This window comes from Haematobia irritans, chromosome 3 (assembly GCF_050003625.1).
Source record: "Haematobia irritans isolate KBUSLIRL chromosome 3, ASM5000362v1, whole genome shotgun sequence".
NCBI classification, from domain to species: domain Eukaryota; kingdom Metazoa; phylum Arthropoda; class Insecta; order Diptera; family Muscidae; genus Haematobia; species Haematobia irritans.
Window position 1 is genome coordinate 212,863,564 of NC_134399.1, and position 20,380 is coordinate 212,883,943.

General features: G+C 24.4%; 2 protein-coding genes across 7 annotated transcripts in view; one reads left to right on the forward strand and one right to left on the reverse strand.

Annotated features, from left to right (window-relative positions):
• Positions 1-20,380, forward strand: part of Nt5b (5' nucleotidase B) — a 163,653-nt gene that overhangs the window by 107,935 nt on the left and 35,338 nt on the right. Inside the window, exon 1 of one of the 6 annotated variants that reach the window (XM_075302672.1) lies at positions 3,484-4,480. The exons of the other annotated variants lie outside the window; for them this stretch is intronic. Coding sequence (XP_075158787.1) covers positions 3,609-4,480 — 872 coding nt within the window. The 5' untranslated portion in view covers positions 3,484-3,608. Of the gene's footprint in view, positions 1-3,483; positions 4,481-20,380 lie in introns of those variants that run through there. 6 annotated transcript variants of the gene reach the window in all.
• Positions 12,356-19,838, reverse strand: LOC142231998 (uncharacterized). Its single transcript, XM_075302671.1, has 2 exons — positions 19,351-19,838; positions 12,356-12,838 (listed from the first exon to the last, which is right to left on the reverse strand). Exons 1-2 carry the CDS (start codon positions 19,628-19,630, stop codon positions 12,582-12,584), a joined length of 537 nt encoding a protein of 178 aa, XP_075158786.1. The 5' UTR covers positions 19,631-19,838; the 3' UTR covers positions 12,356-12,581.

Sequence of the window (20,380 nt, forward strand, 5' to 3'; positions counted from 1 at the left end):
TTCATTTACTCCATTAACAGTAACTGTTAATTTAAATCGGAATAACATAAGCTGTGGTGAAAACAGGCTCATACGATGATTGGTGGCATTAAAGCCGATGTAACGACAATATGGACTTGAGGATCCTGCCCCTCCACCACGGTTGCCACAGTTGGTAGATATCCACCAAAAATTGTAGATCTTTTACTCTTTGGTAGATTGGTAGAATTCTTGATGTTTTGATAGATTTTGCAACTTATTCCTTTCCAACTAAGAGATACTTTACAAGTTTTCTAAAGAAATAAAATTTTACCTAAAATCCTTATAGAAATAAAATTTTGACAAAATTTTCTATAGAAATAAATTTTTCACAAAATTTTCTTTAGAAATAAAATTTTCAGAAAATTTTCTTTAGAAATAAAATTTCGACAAAATTTTCTTCAGAAATAAAATTTTGACAAAATTTTGTATAGAAATAAAATTTTTCAAAAACTTTCTATAGAAATAAAATTTTTCAAAAATTTTCTATAGAAATAAAATTTTTCAAACATTTTCTATAGAAATACATTTTGAGAAAATTTTTTACAGAAATAAAATTTTGACAAAATTTTCTATAGAAATAGAAATTTGAGAAAATTTTTTATAGAAATAAAATTTTGACAAAATTTTATATAGAATTAAAATGTGGACAAAATATTCTGTAGAAATAAAATTTTGACAAATAAATAGAAATACAATTTTGAGAAAATTTTCTATAGAATTCAAATGTAGACAAATTTTTCTGTAGAAATAAAATTTGACAAAATTTTCTATAGAAATAATATTTCGACAAAATTTTCTATAGAAATAAAATTTAGATAAAATTTGACAAAATTTTCTATAGCAATAAAATTTTGACAAAATTTTCTTTAGAAATAAAATTTTGACAAATATATAGAAATACAATTTTGATAAAATTTTCTTTAGAAATAAAATTTTGACAAATATGCAGAAATAAAATTTTGATTAAATTTTCTATAGAATTAAAATGTAGACAAAATTTTCTGTAGAAATAAAATTTTGACAAAATTTTCTATAGAAATTAAATTTTGACATTATTTTCTATAGAAATAAAATATTGACAAAATTTTCCATAGAAACAAAATTTTGATAAGATTTTCTATAGAAATATTTTTTTTCAAAATTTCCTTACTTTCCTTACTTGTTAAGTTTCTCTTTTAACATTTGTGTTATCTTCAGACGTGTTTCAAATGCAGTCTTAATATATTAAGGAACTCTCTGCTCCACTTTGTCCATATTTATTTAAAATCGATTTCCCTATACTCTTCCTCCATAGTGTGCATTTCATTGCATCTAATGCTTAAATTGAACATCTCCAAAGACAAGTGTCATTAAATTCTTTCGAAAACAAAAACGCAAATTCCAAACCAAATTCTGCAGCAGGTAGGCAAACAATGGTGAAATTCCAAACCGTGACTAAAAGTGAAAAATGCCAAAACCAGAAAATTCCTCAATAGCCCCAAAGACCAGCATTGCTATTGTTCCATCCATGTAGTTGTGGTTTAGCTAAATGAACTTTAGCACGTCTCTGAATCTCATTCCGAATCAGAGAAATTCAAGTCGCGTTTTTTATTCGCTTTTCTGATTCAATGCATTTGCAGCATAGAAAATTCAAAATTCTTTTGGAATTTTCCAACTTTTACCATTGCAATTGCTGTAAGGAAATAAATCACCGTCAGTGAAAACCACAAAGTTTTCTCTGTTTTCCAAATGCTATTCATTTTGGTCTTTTGGGGAATACAATTTCTTAATTGAAAAGTGGTCTACAATATTTATCTTTTTACTTTGGAGATTGTGATGAGTGGGAAAAAAACTTAAATAATTATAACCTACAGGCACAAGGAAATAGAAGGGATCCACTTTCAATCACAATGAAGAAATGAATGAAGTTTCTGATTTGTTTAAGTTTTGCTAAATACAAAGAGAAAAAAAGTCCATCGTTACACTAAATGTTTTTGTTAACAACCTCACAGCACAGTGGTTCTAATTCGGAATTAAAAAAAATGGTCAAAAACCAAATTATTTCTATAAAGGTGCCTTTCTGCTTTAACATCTTTGTTCAAGACTTAGCCAAATTTTGTATACACTACACCATAGGATTTGGGTGTATTGACACTGTCATTCCGTTTGTAACACATCGAAATAGTGCACCGAGAGAAGGAATATGATCACCTCAACCATGTTTCAAGAGCAAAATGTTATTTTTGAATGGTGACCATGTAACATGTTTGTCGCAACCATGTTATTTTCTCGGAGATTATGTGTCTGATTTCGGCAAGCATATTATTTTTTGGCGAGAAAATAACATTTTTGCCATAAACATGTTACATGGTCACCATCCAAAAATAACATTTTGCTCTTGAAACATGGTTGAGGTGATCATATTCCTTCTCTGCGTGTGGTCTCAGACTCGGGCCCAGAAGATACTTTATATATTTTGGGTCGTTGTAAAGTTCAGAGTCGACCACAAAGAAAAAATTATTCTGATATCTTTCTCCGTACAAAAGTTGCAGAATTATTTCCAAAAAAAAGTGATTTGTTAATTATAAAAGGACATAAATAATTTGTACAGTGATAGTTCTCTATTAGAATGGTTTATATCTCTGCTACTGTAATTGGATTCCCCTCAATATCATTCAAGTGGTAATTCACCACTTTACTCTGCATACGACAATCAATGACCATGTAATTGTTGTTGTTATTTTTTGCTTATGATATGCTTTACATAGCAGTGTATTTCAATTAGAGAATTAAAGTGTTCTCTATGAAACTCACCACTTCATATTCTCTCTCCTCTCATACTTTGAATTACAGAGCATAGGTAGAATGAATGGGAGAATCAAACTATTATTTGATTCTCCCGTTCGTGCATTTCTGCTAATTTCAGCAAAGAGAGCAAAATTATTTTTTTTATTCTCCTGCTAGTTTTTACTGGGAAAATACACAAACAGACCTAATATAAGCTTTTTTAGTGAAAGAGAGAGGGAGAGAGAGATCGGATTCCATATTTGAAATTTGAGGAGTTGTATGTTTTAGCTGGAGACCTTTTTCCATTAAAAAAGGCTAATAAATAAGAGTCTTGATAAATGTTTTTGAAATAACAAAGATTAGAAAACACAAACAATGCTAATCTATTTTCCCAATTAACATCTGCAATCAAAAATATATAAATGAAAATTTTACTCCGATCACTAAATTTCGTGAATGCATCAGAATAAGTTTTTTTTTTTATTCAGGCGCTACCAAAGCCTAGTCATAATATTACACAACCACCCTCATTAAATTTTTTTTTATTTTATTTTACGTGAAATTATTTCATATGCTGGCTAATTACAAGTGTACTTCAGAGTTTAATACAAGACAATAACTAAAAATAAATTTGAAAACTAAAAAAAAATAATACCTGAAATATTGACTATTAAATTCAAAGAGTGATAATCAAAAAAGCAAAAGTGATAATATAAACAAAAATTATTTAAAGTGTTAAAATACAAACAAAACACACTCTACGAACGCGCATCTAAGTAAATTCGTATTACGGCTATAGGCCGTGACATCCCACTCACATAATGGATTTATCACAGGATATGCGTCGTAATTCCTTTTCATCTCAGCAAAATATAGCTAATGACGTAATTGCTGACATTTATGTGACACCAGATGTGGCCGATGAATTTGTATCCTTTACCACAGACATATCCTTTAGCAGGAGCAGTATCAATGGAGCAACCAGTGACACCTTAACACCAGTACCTCGTAGCAAAGGCACAACGAAACGTGAATCTCACAATTCCAGTAAACGTAGCTATTCCGTGGATGCAATAAAATTTCAATATCCTCAATCACAACAACAACACCAACAAGAGCTAACACCATCACCGCAAAATCAAACAAAAGCCAATAGCCTTGTATCGGAGAAGAAGGATTTAATAACACCACCAAATGCTGCCACATCAGCCGTATCGCCTCCATCAACCTCATCGTCATCGACTTTAGGCCCACGTCAACGCAGCCAATCGGCCCAATATTTTCCAGGTCATCTATGTGTCATGGACAAATCCTCAACAATGGACCAAATTCCATGTGAACATTCAGAAGAAGATGTCATCAAAGAGGATTTGGAGGACAGCACATTCATTGATTCCATGATAGCTGAGTATAATTTTCCTATGGAAGATTTGAACAACAACAGTGCCAGCCACCGCCTAAGTGAGGATGAGGACGATACAAATTATCATGATTTGTTGGAGGACATGGATGGCGAAGGTGATTGTGGTGGTGGTGGCGGTGGCGGTGACCACGATTATGGTGATATCTTAAGTGGTAGCTCGCAAAAGCATCATAGTGTTTGCCATCAGGATACAACGGAGGACATAACCCAGGCTTCAAGTTTCGATGATGATTGTTATGTCTTTGATACAGCATGTGCCATACGTAATGAGTAAGTTTTGCATTTTAATTTTCTTTGTTTGTTTTTGGCTTTCAATGGGGGATTTTATTTTATTTTTACCATTTACACAAAATTGTAGTCAAATATTTTTTTTTTTTTGAAATTATAATTAAATTTCATAATTGCATATGTATGTATATTGTATATATCTTTAAAGGCATTATTTGTCTGCGAAACATTTTGAGAATTAAATTTTCTTGGCTATGGTATATGATTTTATGCAACCAAAGCTATTAAATTATCCCATTTATTGGCATCATTTAAAATGTCTGAAAGATAATTTAATAAAATTATTAAACGAATTTTAAAATAACCCATCATTTACAATTTATTATTTATTTGATAACTTTATATCATTCGAAATTGTATAAAAATTTTATTTTTTAGAAAATGTCGTCAAAATTATATATTTTATTTCTTTAGAAAATTTTGTCAAAATTTTATTTCTATAGAAATTTCTGTTAAAATTTTATTTCTATAGAATATTTTGTCACAATTTTATTTCTATAGAAAATTTTGTCAAAATTTTATTTCTATAGAAAATTTTGTCAAAATTTTATTTCTATAGAAATTTTTGTCAAAATTTTATTTCTATAGAAATTTTTGTCAAAATTTTTTTTCTATAGAAAATTTTCTTACAATTTTATTTCTATAGAAAATTTTTTCAAAACTATATTTTTATAGAAAATTTTGTCAAAATGTTATTTCTATAGAAAATTTTGTCAAAATTTTATTTCTATAGGAAATTTTGTTGAACTTTTATTTTTATATAAAATTTTGTCAAAATTTTATTTCTATAGAAAATTTTGTCAAAATTTTATTTCTATAGAAAATTTTGTCAAAATTTTGTTTCTATAGAAATTTTATTTCTATAGAAAATTTTTTCAAAACTTTATTGTTATAGAAAATTTTGTCAAAATGTTATTTCTATAGAAAATTTTGTCCAAATTTTATTTCTATAGGAAATTTTGTTGAACTCTTATTTTTATATAAAATTTTGTCAAAATTTTATTTCTATAGAAAATTTTGTCAAAATTTTATTTCTATAGAGAATTTTGTCAAAATTTTGTTTCCATAGAAATTTTATCAAAATGTTATTTCTTTAGAAAATTTTGTCAAAATTTTATTTCTATAGAAAATTCTGTCAAATATTTATTTCTATAGAAAATTCTGTCAAAATTTTATTTCTATAGAAAATTTTGTAAACATTTTATTTCTATAGAAAATTTTCAAAATTTTATTTCTATAGAAGATTTTGTCAAAATTTTATTTTTAAATAAAATTTTGTTGAAATTTTATTTCTATAGAAAATTTTGTCAAAATTTTATTTTTATAGAAAATTTTGTCAAAATTTTATTTTTATAGAAAATTTCTTCAAACTTTTTTTCTTTAGAAAATTTTGCCAAAATTTTATTTCTATAGCAAATTTTGTCACAATTTTATTTCTATAGAAAATTTTGTCAAAATGTTATTTCTATAGAAAATTTTGTCAAAATTTTATTTCTATAGAAAATTTTGTCAAAATTTTATTTCCATAGAAATTTTGTCAAAATTTTATTTCTTTAGAAAATTTTGTCAAATTTTATTTCTATAGAAAATTCTGTCAAAATTTTATTTCTATAGAAAATTTTGTCAACATTTTATTTCTATAGAAAATTTTATAAATTTTATTTCTATAGAAAATTTTGTTGAGATTTTATTTTATATAAAATTTTGTCAAAATTTTATTTCTATAGAAAATTTTGTCAAAAGTTTATTTCTATAGAAAATTTTGTCAAAATTTTATTTCTATAGAAAATTTTGTCAAAATTTTATTTCCATAGAAATTTTGTCAAAATTTTATTTCTTTAGAAAATTTTGTCAAATTTTATTTCTATAGAAAATTCTGTCAAATATTTATTTCTATTGAAAATTTTGTCAAAATTTTATTTCTATAGAAAATGTTGTCAAAATTTTACGTCTATAGAAAATTTTGTCAAAATTTTACTTCTATAGAAAATTTTGTCAACATTTTATTTCTATAGATAGTTTTGTCAAAATTCTATTTCTATGGAAAATTTTGTCAAAATTTTATTTCTACAGAAAATATTGTCAAAATTTTATTTCTATAGAAAATTTTGTCAAATTTAATTTTATAGAAAATTTTGTCAAAATTTTATTTTTATAGAAAATTTTGTCAAAATTTTATTTCTATTGAAAATTTTGTCAAAATTTTATTTCTATAGAAATTTTTGTCAAAATATTATTTCTATAGAAAATTTTGTCAAAATTTTATTTCTATAGAAAATTTTGTCAACATTTTATTTCTATCGAAAATTTGGTTAAAATTTTACTTCTATAGAAAATTTTGTCAATGTCGTTGTATACGTTGTCTACTATATTATTTTATATTATGTTAAGGATTGTGACTTCCCCTTTGTCCACATATTCTAATCAATATACAAAGTATTTTTTTTTTTTTATTTTATGCTAATTTTCGTTGATTCTGCCCTAGACCAAGAAGATGAAACATTTTCTTTAGAATCATTTTAATTGTTGTTGATTGAGATTGCAAAAAATCGACTCAAAACAAATTAATCGTAATCTAATTTTGTATACAAGACAATATAGAATCCTCGCCACGATAATTGTCATTAAGAAATACACAAAAGTACTTTTCGCTATGAATAAGAGATATTAGAAAGGCCAAAAGCGATGGCAAATCAACGCCATTCTGAATTATGGTTTATGAGATATTTTAGATAGATTTAGAATTTCCTTGTATTATATTTTCTACAAAAGAAAAAAAATCAAAAGAACATTACCTAAAATTTTATGTGAAGACTGATCAGAGGTGGCAAACATTTATGTTGAAAATTAGTTGCCAGACAAAATTTATTGACTAATTGATGGAAATTAAATATATTTTTCAATAAATTCAAATTTTTCTCAGTTATAAGGATAAATCAAATAATGGGAATTTTCCAAAAGTAACTAGTATTACAAAATCTTTACGTAAAAACAAAAGTATAAAAGTTAAAAATATATATTTTTGTTTTTTTACAAGCTTTTCCCCATTTTGAAATAACCACACATACAAAAATAGCATCACAACTGACGAACTAATGGGAAATCAATGCTGCGGATGCTTAAAAGGATGACTTCTGACAAGCTCATGTAAAATGCATTAGTTCAGCTCCAATTCAGCATCACATCCCTCTCCAAAGAGGACATTTCCATTGTTTTTTTTTTGATTACGTTTTGTTTTGCTGGGATATTATTACCAACCGAATAATTATAACGCCTGAACATATACATCAAAAATTTTCTATAGAAATAAAATTTTGGCAAAATTTTCTATAGAAATAAAATGTTGACAAAATATTCTATAGAAATAAAATTTTGACAACATTTTCTATAGAAATAAAATTTTGACACAATTCCCTAAAGAAACAACATTTTGACAAAATTTTCTATAGAAATAAAGTTTTGATAAAATTTTCTATACAAATAAAGTGTTGATAACGTTTTTTTTGTAGAAATTAAATTTTGACACAATTTTGTATAAAAGCAAAATTTTGACAAATTGTTCTATAGAAAAAAATTATGGCAAAAATTTCTAAAGACACAAAATTTTGACAAAAATTTTCTACAGAAACGAAATTTTCTACAGAAATAAAATTTTGTATAGAAATAAAATTTTGACAAAAAATTTTTTTTAATTACAATTTTGACACAATTTTCTATAGAAATAAACTTTAGACAAAATTTTCTATATAAATAAAATTTTGATAACATTTTCTATAGAAATAAAATAATTATACTAAACGGTCAAATGTACAACAACTACAATTTTCTATGCAAATAAAATTGTGACAAAATTTTGTATAGAAATAAAATTTTGACGAAATTTTCTATAGAAAAGAAATTTTGACAAAATTTTCTATAGAAATAAAATTTTGACACAATTTTCTATAGAAATAAAATTTTCTATAGAAATAAAATTTTGACACACTTTTCTAAAGAAACAAAATTATGACACAATTGCCCATAGAAATAAAATTTTGACAAAATTTGCTATGGAAATAAAATGTTGACAAATCTTCTATAGAAATAAAATTTTGACAAAATTTTCTATAGAAATAAAATTTTGACAAAGTTTTCTATAGAAATCAAATTTTGACAAAATTTTCTATAGAAATAAAATTTTGACACAATTTTCTATAGAAATAAAAATTTGACAAAATTTTCTATAGAAATAAAATTTTGACATTTTCTATAACAATAAAATTTTCTATAGAAATAAAATTTTAACACAATTTTCTATAGAAATAAACTTTAGACATAATTTTCTATAGAAATAAAATTTTGACAAAATTTTCTGTACAAATAAAATGTTGACAAAATTTTCTATACAAATAAAATTTTGACAAAATTTTCTATACAAATAAAATTTTGACAAAATTTTCTATACAAATAAAATTTTGACAAAATTTTCTATAGAAATATAATTTTGACAAAATTTTCTATAGAAATAAAATTTTGACAAAATTTTCTATACAAATAAAATTTTGACACAATTTTCTATACAAATAAAATTTTCTATAAAAATAAAATTTTTAAAAATTTTCTATAGAAGTAAAATTTTGACAAAATTTTCTACAGAAAAAAATCTTTACAGAGTTTTCTACAGAAATAAAATTTTGACAAAATTTTCTATAGAAATAAAATGTTGACAGAATTTTCTATAGAAATAAAATTTTGACAAAATTTTCTACAGAAAAAATCTTTTCAGAGTTTTCTACAGAAATAAAATTTTGACAAAATTTTCTGTAAAAATAATATAACATTTATAAACAATTTTCTATAGAAATAATTTTTACACAAAATTTTTCTATTGAAATAAAATGTTGGCAAAATTTTCTATAGAAATAAAATTTTGACAACATTTTCTATAGAAATAAAATTTTGACAAAATTTTCTATAGAAATAAAATTTTGACAAAATTTTCTATACAAATAAAATTTTGACAAAATTTTCTATACAAATAAAATTTTCTATAAAAATAAAATTTTTAAAAATTTTCTATAGAAGTAAAATTTTGACAAAATTTTCTACAGAAAAAAATCTTTACAGAGTTTTCTACAGAAATAAAATTTTGACAAAATTTTCTATAAAAATTTAATTTTTACAAAATTTTCTATAGAAATAAAATGTTGACAAAATTTTCTGTAGAAATAAAATGTTGACAAAATTTTCTATAGAAATAAAATTTTGATAAAATTTTCTATAGAAATAAAATTTTGACAAAATTTTCGATGAAAATAAACTTTTAACAAAATTTTCTGTAAAAATAAAATTTTGATAAAATTTTCTATAGAAATAAAATTTTGACAAAATTTTCGATAGAAATAAAATTTTGACAAAATTTTCTATAACAATAAAATTTTCTATATAAATAAAATTTTAGCACAATTTTCTATAGAAATAAACTTTAGACAAAATTTTCTACACAAATACAATTTTGCCAAAATTTTCTATACAAATAAAATTTTGACAAAATTTTCTATAACAATAAAATTTTCTATAGAAATAAAATTCTTACAAAATTTTCTGTAGAAATAAAATGTTGGCAAAATTTTCTATAGAAATAAAATTTTGACAAAATTTTCTATAGAAATAAGAGTTTGACAAAGTTTTCTATAGAAATAAAATTTTGACCAAATTTTCTATAGAAAAAAATGTACACAAAATTTTCTATTGAAATAAAATGTTGGCAAAATTTTCGATTAAAATAAAATGTTGGCAAAGTTTCTATTGAAATAAAATTTTGCCTAAATTTTCTATAGAAATAAAATGTTGACAGAATTTTCTATAGAAATAAAATTTTGACAAAATTTTCTACAGAAAAAATCTTTTCAGAGTTTTCTACAGAAATAAAATTTTGACAAAATTTTCTGTAAAAATAAAATTTTAACAAAATTTTCTATATCAATAAAATTTTCTATAGAAATAACATTTTAAAACAATTTTCTATAGAAATAATTTTTACACAAAATTTTTCTATTGAAATAAAATGTTGGCAAAATTTTCTATAGAAATAAAATTTTGACAAAATTTTCTGTAGAAATAATGTTTTAACAAAATTTTCTATAGAAATAAAATTTTGACAAAATTTTCTATAGAAATAAAATTTTGACAAAATTTTCTATAAAAATAAAATTTTGACAACATTTTCTATAAGAATAAAATTTTCTATAGAAATAAAATTTTAACACAATTTTCTATAGAAATAAACTTTAGACATAATTTTCTATAGAAATAAAATTTTGACAAAATTTTCTGTACAAATAAAATGTTGACAGAATTTTCTATAGAAATAAAATTTTGACAAAATTTTCTATACAAATAAAATTTTGACAAAATTTTCTATACAAATAAAATTTTCTATAAAAATAAAATTTTTAAAAATTTTCTATAGAAGTAAAATTTTGACAAAATTTTCTACAGAAAAAAATCTTTACAGAGTTTTCTACAGAAATAAAATTTTGGCAAAATTTTCTATAAAAATAAAATTTTTAAAAAATTTTCTATAGAAATAAAATTTTAACACAATTTTCGATTGAAATAAACTTTAGACAAAATTTTTCTATAGAAATAAAATTTTGACAAAGCTTTCTATAGAAATAAAATTTTGACGAAATCTTTTTTAGAAATAAAATTTTGGCAACATTTTCTGTAGAAATAATATCTTAACAAAATTTTCTATAGAAATAAAATTTTGACAAAATTTTCTATAGAAATAACATTTGGACAAAATTTTCTATAGAAAAAAAAATTGACAAAATTTTCTATAGAAATAAATTTTTGACAAAATTTCTATAGAAATAAAATTTTTACAAAATTTCTATAGAAATAAAATTTGTTGAAGAAATTTTCTATACAAATAAAATTTTCATTTCCTTCGAAGGATTTTTTTTCATATTCACCGCAAAAATTGAATTAAAAACTTCAAATTCAAAGTTTATTATAATTATCTCCTTAGGGATATTTAAATCCAGAAAATGAGACATATGTCCCATCATTTTTTTCTGTGCCACAACAAAACCCCTAATAGTACAATGGCATTTAAATAATTAAGAATATTATTTTTAGAATTGAAACACACAAATCTAAAATAATCAAAATTATTTTGTAGCCATAGATGTGATTGCTTTTATTGTAGCTATAAATTTAATAAAAAAAAAACATTTGTTTACATTCTTTTTGAAAATTCAAATAATTTTGGCATCTGGGGCACATACGTACATATTGGTGGGATGCCACATCACGGTCAAGGTAGCCATTAAATGTTGTCGTCTATTTCATTCACATGTGTGACGCTATAATATGATATAGAAGCAAATGAGGAGGAGGCGACATATTGTCAGAGGGGATTTATTTATAATTAATGGGATTTTTCATTTATATGTTGAGAGGTTTGGACTTGGGCTAATGTACTCCGCCAATGTGTATTTAAAATTATTTTTCTTTCTTTGTTTATTTTCTTCTGCTGTGATGAGGAAGGCAAATTCTTAATCATCATTTCAAATAATCTGATTTCTCTAATTTATTAGAAGAAATCATATGTTTTGCGAGTGTGCGTGTGTGTGTGTTTATGTTAAATGTTCATGTGTCTGTTCAATTTCGAGGTTTATGGCGATTATTTCCTAATGATTAGGTTTGAATTGTCGGTCGCAGCTGCATAAATGAAAAATTAATAACACTCATACGCTACGGGGTGCCAAATATTGTGAAAAATTATTAGCACTCATACGCCTAGGGGGGTAAAATCTTCGATAATCAAACGATGTGGCTTTTTCATTTATGCATTTTAACAAATTGACATTTTTAGATATTTATGGTTCATTTTTATTGAAAATCTTTAACAGTTGGAAATAATAAATGTATCGCTTGTTGTTTTGTTTTCAATACAAATTTGTTAAAAATTTATTTTCTTTATATAGAGAACTTATTTATTTCCTGTTTTACATATTTCATCATGCTAAAATTTCTATTTTACGTATGGTTTTTGGAATCATTTTCCCTTTTTTTTATTATTCAATATTTACTATTAGTTAGTACCATAAACATGAATGTTATAAGTAAAACGTTCAGTTTGTGTTGCCTCCAGCACAATGGAGATGAAACGTTGCCCCAAACCACCGGCTACCACATATGCATTGCCAGCATTATCATCTTGCAAACAATGGATTTCGACAGCAGTGACTACACTTCCAGTTCCAGTTGCTGGATAGGTCACTTGTGTGGTCACATCCTTTTTCGCTGGATAAAATGTAGTATCACCATATTGAGCCACCAGGCGATCACCTAGAAGAAAATTGAAATGAATAAAATAAAATAATTGAATGTTGGCAAAGAAAGGTCAAAATAAAAAACAAATTTCCATTGGTCAAAGATTTAACTTTGATTACTAAAAATTTATAACACTCATACGCTCAGGAGTACAAACTATTAAGCAAAATTATTAACACTCATACTTCAAGGGGGTATTTTTCGATAATCAATTGTGAAAATTAAATTTTATAAAAATTTATCTACCTATGACTTCATTTAATTTTCTTTTTAATTTTAATTAGAAATATAAACAAATTATTAAATTAATTCAAATTTACTTAAATTTCCTATCGTTTGATTTTAATCGCCATGAAGTGCCAAGTATTATTATTAAATAATAACACGCATACCCTCAGGGGTCCCACTTTTATGAAAAATTATTTAAAAATCGCAGGACGTAAGCGAAATCATCTTCGATAAGCGCTTTGTCACTTTTTGAATAAGTACCACACATTTATCAAATATTAAAATTGTTTAAGCGTGGCATGCAATAAATAACCCCTAAGTATTTCGTGGCCAATACAAATTGCTAACAATTTCTAGGAAATTTATTCATTAACCTTCTAGTGTTGCACAGAAAAACTGATAATAATTTACACAGAAAAACTGAGAAATAATTTATAGTGAATTTTATTTTCTATTTATTAGGCTTTAATTATAGATCTTAGAAGCCAACATTTAAATGAGCAATTATTTAGTAAATTCCAATTTAATTAACTCAATTGATTTGATTTGAGTTGTCGGAGACATTTGCACAAATTAAAAAATCAAAAATGACAAAAATCAATAACACTCATACGCTATGGAGTACAAGCATTATGATAAAATAGTAACACCCATACGCTCAGGGGTTCCCAAGTTTTAGGAAAAATTATTTATCATACGCCCAGGGGTACGAAATGAATATGAGGCTATACGATAATCACTTTGTCACTTTTTTAATATGTACAACACATTTATTAAATATTGTTTTTTTTTTTTAAACATCGCATGCAATAAATAACCCCCTTAGCGATTCGGTGACAAGACAAATTACAAACAACTTGTAGCAAATTTATTCATTAAACTTCTAGTTGCATAAATGTTCACAAAAAAACTGATACAACTAAATTATAGTAAATTTTAATTTCTATTGATTGGAAGCAAAAATAAAAATGAGAAATTCTTAAAAATGCTTTAACAAATTCAAATTTAATTAAATTTTCAATTGGTTTGATTTGACCAACAATTCAAATAAAATTAATTGAAAAGCTATTTGTAATTATTAAAAAATCATTAATTACAAAAATTTTAAAATTAAAAGGTTAAAAAGCAATGAAATGAAAATTTTGTCAAAATTTTATTTCTATAGAAAATTTTGTCAAAATTTTAGTTCTATAGAAAATTTTGTCAACATTTTATTTCTATAAAAAATTTTGTGTAAATTGTATTCCTTTAGAAAATTGTATCAAAATTTTATTTATAAAGAAAATTTTCTCAAAATTTTATTTCTAAAGAAAATTTTGTCAACATTTTATTTCTATAGAAAATTTTCTCAAAATTTTATTTCTATAGAAAATTTTGTCAAAATTTTATTTCCATAGAATATTTTGTCAAAATTTTATTTCTATAGAAAATTTTGTCAAAATTTTATTTCTATAGAAAATTTTGTTAAAATTTTATTTCTATAGAAAATTTTCTCAAAATTTTATTTCTAAAGAAAATTTTATCAAAATTTTATTTCTACAGAAAATTTTCATATTACATGTTAGCCTGATACCGAAACAGGCAATTGACGTCCAAATGCATTATATCTAATTATAAATTATTTTCTCAAAATTTTATTTCTAAAGAAAATTTTCTCAAAATTTTATTTTTAAAGAAAATTGTCTCTAAATTGTATTTCTTTAGAAAATTTTATCAAAATTTTATTTCTGAAGAAAATTTTCTCAAAATTTTATTTCTGAAGAAAATTTTATTTCTATAGACAATTTTAAAAAATAATGAAATGAATTAAGGAAACTCAAACATTATGATATAATATTAACACTCATACGCTTGGGGGTCCACCTTTTTAGAAAAATTATTTTAAAAACTCATACGCCCAGGGATCCGAAACTATTGTAAGTACATTGTCACCTTTTGAACACATTTATTAATACAAATAGCTAGGTTAGGTGAGGGGGAAGCTCAATATTTCAGACTCACTTAGACTATTTAGTTCATTGTATTGAAGTTCTCTAGAAATTTATAGGAAATTAAGCTTCTAGTTCAATTAAATTAGTTTTTCTAACCAATGACCCAACTAATACAAAAAATTGCATCTATTCCATCTGAATGTCTATTGCATTCACTTAAAATTGGAAATATATGGCCGATCTTAATACTCTCAAGAACTATATACAATTATTAAATTAAATTGCATTAAAAATTAAATTATATATAATTTTGTATTTAAATTCCTTGTGGCATCTGCAAAAATTAATAAAACTCATACGCCAAGGGGTCCCAAGTATTTTCAAAAATTATTAACACTCATACGCCTAGGGGAACTTAACAATAGGAGGATATTCTTTATACACCATCCACCATAGGATGGGGGCCATACTAACTTTGTTATGCCATTTGTAACACAACGAAGTATTAGTCTCAGGCCCTATAATGTGTATGAGTCCTAAGTAGTGGTAAAATTTGGAGTAGATATAGCGATGTCTGTCCGCCCGTCTGTTAAAATCATGCTAACTTCCGAACGAAGCAAGATAACGACTTCAAAATAGGCACAAGTAGCTGTTCGCATTTCGGATGGTAATACAAATAGACCATATCGAGCAAATTTTAAGTATAGTCCCCACATAAACCGTCTACAGATTTGACTATCATATGCAAAAATTAATAAAACACATACGCTAAGGGGTCCCAAGGATTATCAAAAATTATTAACTCTCATACGCCTAGGGGAACTAAACAATATGAGGATATTCTTTTTATACCCTCTACCATAGGATGGGGGTATACTAACCATGTTATTCCATTTCTAACACAAAGTAGTATTAGTATCAGACCCTATAAAGTATATAAATCCTGACTCGTGGTAAAATATTGAGTCGATATAGCGATGTCTGTCCCCCGTCTGTTGAACTCACCCTAACTTCAGAACGAAACAATCCTTTAAATTTTACACAAGTAGCTGTTATTAATCCATTTTAGATGGTATTGCAAATGGACCATAGCAAACGACTTTTTAGGTATAGCTCCTTTATAAAGCGACCCCCAAATATAAGCTCTATCATCTCTTGGAGGAGTAAGTTTCATCCGATTTGCTTGAAATTTGATACGTATATTAGTATACGCCCTCTAGAAACATGCACAAATTGTTCCCTATCGTAGCATCGCCAAAAATTAATAACACTCATACGCTTAGAGGTACCACAACAATTATTAACAATCATACGCTTTGGAGCACTAAACTCATCAAAATTTCGTCCAAATTTGATTTCTATAGAAAATTTAGTCAAAATTTTATTTCTATACAAAATTTTGTCAAGATTTTATTTTTATAGAAAAGTTGGTCAAAATTGTATTTCTATAGAAAATTTTGTCAAAATTTTATTTCTAAAGAAAAATTTGTCAAAATTCTATTTCTATAGAAAATTTTATCAAAATTTTATTAAAAAAAAACCAACAATAGCAAAACAAAACGAATAAAAAAAGAGGAAGCACGCTCAAAATAAACCCAGCCAACTGCACTCAAATCGATGATTTGACGGTGGCAAAGGAAAATAGATATGTTTGTACGAATTTATTTCGGCATAAGCCGGCTATCATGTAAAACCTTTTTTGGAAGGTTCAAGTGTGGTTTACTTTTGGATTTAGTGAACTGCCTGAATTTATTCTGATAATTGGTTGATAGTTTTGCTGCAAGTAGAGGATGATGATGAGGAATGTGGTAATTCCCAAACGTGCATCCATCCAATCATCTTGCAGTCTAGAGGGCTTTGAACAAATAAATTTGACAAACATTATTTTCCTCTGTTGGTTAAGCTTCACTTGTAGTTTAGTCAATGCATGGTTTTAAGCTGAAATAAACAACAACAAATTTTATTTCTATAGAAAATTTTATTTCTATAGAAAATTATGTCAAAATCTTATTTCTATAGAAAATTTTGCCAAAATTTTATTTCTATAGAAAATGTTGCCAAAATTTTATTTCTATAGAAAATATTGTCAAAAGTTTATTTTTATGAAAATTTTTTCTAGATTGTATTTCTTTAGAAAATTTTATCAAAATTTTATTTTTATAGAAAATTTTGTCAAAATTTTAATTCTACAGAAAATTTTCTCAAAATTTTATTTCTGAAGAAAATTTTATTTCTATAGACAATTTTGTCAAAATTTTGCTTCTATAGATAATTTTGTCAAAATTTTATTTCCATAGAAAATGTTAACAAAATTTCATTTCTATAGAAAATTTTTGTCTTAATTGTATTTCTTTAGAAAATTTTATCAAAATTTTATTTCTATAGAAAATTTTGTCAACATTTTATTTCTATAGGAAATTTTGTCAAAATTTTATTTCTATAGAAAATTTTGTCATAATTTTATTTTTATAGAAAATTTTGTCAAAATTTTATTTCTATAGAAAATTTTGTCAACATTTTATTTCTATAAAAAATTTTATCAAAATTTTATTTCTACAGAAAATTTTGTTAAAATTTTATTTCTATAGAAAATTTTATCAAAATTTTATTTCTATAGACAATTTTGTCAACATTTTATTTCTATAAAAAACATTTGTCTAAATTGTATTTCTTTAGAAAATTTTCTCAAAATTTTATTTCTAAAGAAAAGTTTCTCAAAATTTTATTTCTATAGAAAATTTTGTCAAAATTTTATTTCTATAGAAAATTTTGTCAATTTTATTTCTATAGAAAATTTTGTCAAAATTTTATTTCTATAGAAATTTTTTTCAAAATTTTATTTCTATAGAAAATTTTGTCAAAATTTTATTTCTGTCGAAAATTTTTTCAAAATTTTATTTCTATAGAAAATTTTGTCACAATTTTATTTCTATAGAAAATTTTGTTAAAATTTTATTTATATAAAAAATTTTGTCAACATTTTATTTCTATAAAAAATTTGTCAATATTTTATTTACACAGAAAATTTTATCAAAATTTTATTTCTATAGAAAATTTTATCAAAATTTTATTTCTATTGAAAATTTTGTCAAAATTTTATTTCTATAAAAAATTTTGTCGAAATTGTATTTCCTTAGAAAATTTTATCAAAATTTTATTTCTATAGAAAATGTTGTCATAATTTCATTTCTATAAAAAATTTTGTCAAAATTTTTTTTTCTATAGAAAATTTTGTAAAAATTTTATTTCTATAGAAAATTTTTTTCAAAATTTTATTTGGATAGAAAAATTTGTCGAAATTTTATTTCTATGAAAATTTTGTCAAAACTGAATTTCTATAGAAAATTTTGTGAAAATTTTCTTCTATAGAAAATTTTGTCGCAATTGTATTTCTATAGAAAATTTTGTGAAAATTTTATTTCTATAGAAAATTTTTGGCAAATTTTTATTTCTATCGAAAATTTTGTCACAATTTTATTTCTATAGAAAATTTTTGGCAAATTTTTATTTCTATCGAAAATTTTGTCAAAATTTTATTTCTATAGAAAATTTTGTCAAAATTTTATTTCTGTAGAAAATTTTGTCAAAATTTTATTTCTATAGAAAATTTTGTCATAATTGTATTTCTATAGAAAATTTTGTCAAAATTTTATTTCTATAGAAAATTTTGTCAAAATTTTATTTCTATAGAAAATTTTGTCAAAATTTTATTTCTATAGAAAATTTTGTCTAAATTGTATTTCTTTAGAAAATTGTATCAAAATTTTATTTCTATAGAAAATTTTGTCAAAATTTTATTTATATAGAAAATTTTGTCAAAATTTTTTTTTTCTATAGAAAATTTTGTCAAAATTTTATTTCTATAGAAAATTTGATCAAAATTTTATTTCTATAGAAAATTTTTTCAAAATTTTATTTCTATAGAAAAATTTGTCAACATTTTATTTCTATAAAAATTTTTCAAAATTCTATTTCTATTGAAAATTTTGTCAAAATATTAGTTCTATTGAAAATGTTGTCAAATTTTATTTCTATAGAAAATTTTGTCAAAATTTTATTTCTGTAGAAAATATGGAAAATTTTGTCAAAATGTTATTCTATTGTTTTTATTGATACATATCCCACATGAATTTATATTTTACTTTTTCTAATTCTTGTTTTTTTTTTCTTTTTCAACTGACCCCATCTTCATCAACTCTTATCTAATTTCAGATTTTGTTCATTGTGATTTTTTATTCCTTTATTTTCATTTCGCTGGATTTTCCCTAGATCATAGTACGTCTTCACTTCAGGATTCATTAAATATGACATTGTGTTTATGAATTCCCCGGATACACTTTCACACCCTACTTCACTTTCACAGCTTACCTGATACACGTCCACCCAAAGTGTATTTCACAGTTTGCAAAGTATTTTGACGTTCCTTTTTCATCAAGCGAGTCAAATGCAAATTGGGATGTTGAGCTATAAAGGCGCGTATATCCGTAATCGTTTTAACATCCCGCAAATGCATCTCGCTCTCTGTGGTATTGGATGTTAGGGCTGCTAGAGGTGCAGATGTTGGTATATTCATAGCGGAAATTGCATGACCACCAAGCCACAACATGACCAGGGTATACAAAGCCAAATTCAAATGAAATGTAAACATTTTTTTGTAGAGTTACGTTGTTGGTTTTTTGTGTTCTTCTCAAAATTTACAAAAGAAAATCGTTTGCTGCGAAAACACGAAACCTCCAGACAAAGGTTATTTCCTACTCAGAGTGGGATGGATTTACGTTGTAGATAACGTGGTGGTGATTCTTTTTTGCGTTTCTAATTTCCTTTTCAATGTTTCGATTCAAACTAAACCAAATATGATCCATAAACTTGATTTTATATGAAGTATAGCTAGAATGATGAAATATTTGTTGTCAGTTTGCGTTTTGTTTTTTTCGCAAGGAGCTATGGTTGTTATTCTGATGATTGTATTACCTTATCAGTGATGGACAGACAGACAGACAGATGGACGGACAGATTTATTTGTACTAATACTCATAACGAATTTTGTCATTTTATTTAGTCGCTTATTGATGTTGATGATGATATTGATGTTCCTCGTTCATTGGCAATCATATGAAATGATATGGAAAATAATGAAATTATTATAAACAAATAAGTAAATGTTTTCTCCCTCCTCATCTGATTTCATCGAACCCTAAGTTCGTTAGTTGTTTTTTCGTTTTTTTTTTTTTTTTTGCTGCCCAGTACCCTGGTTAAACTCTGCGATAAGCTTCAATTATGTGACAAGCCATCATAAACAAGCATTGTAATGGAATTTTCGTAAATGAAGTTAATTCAATTTCTTTGCTGTCAATGAAGTCTTTCCATGGCAGTCAAAAATAAAATTTTTATTTACATC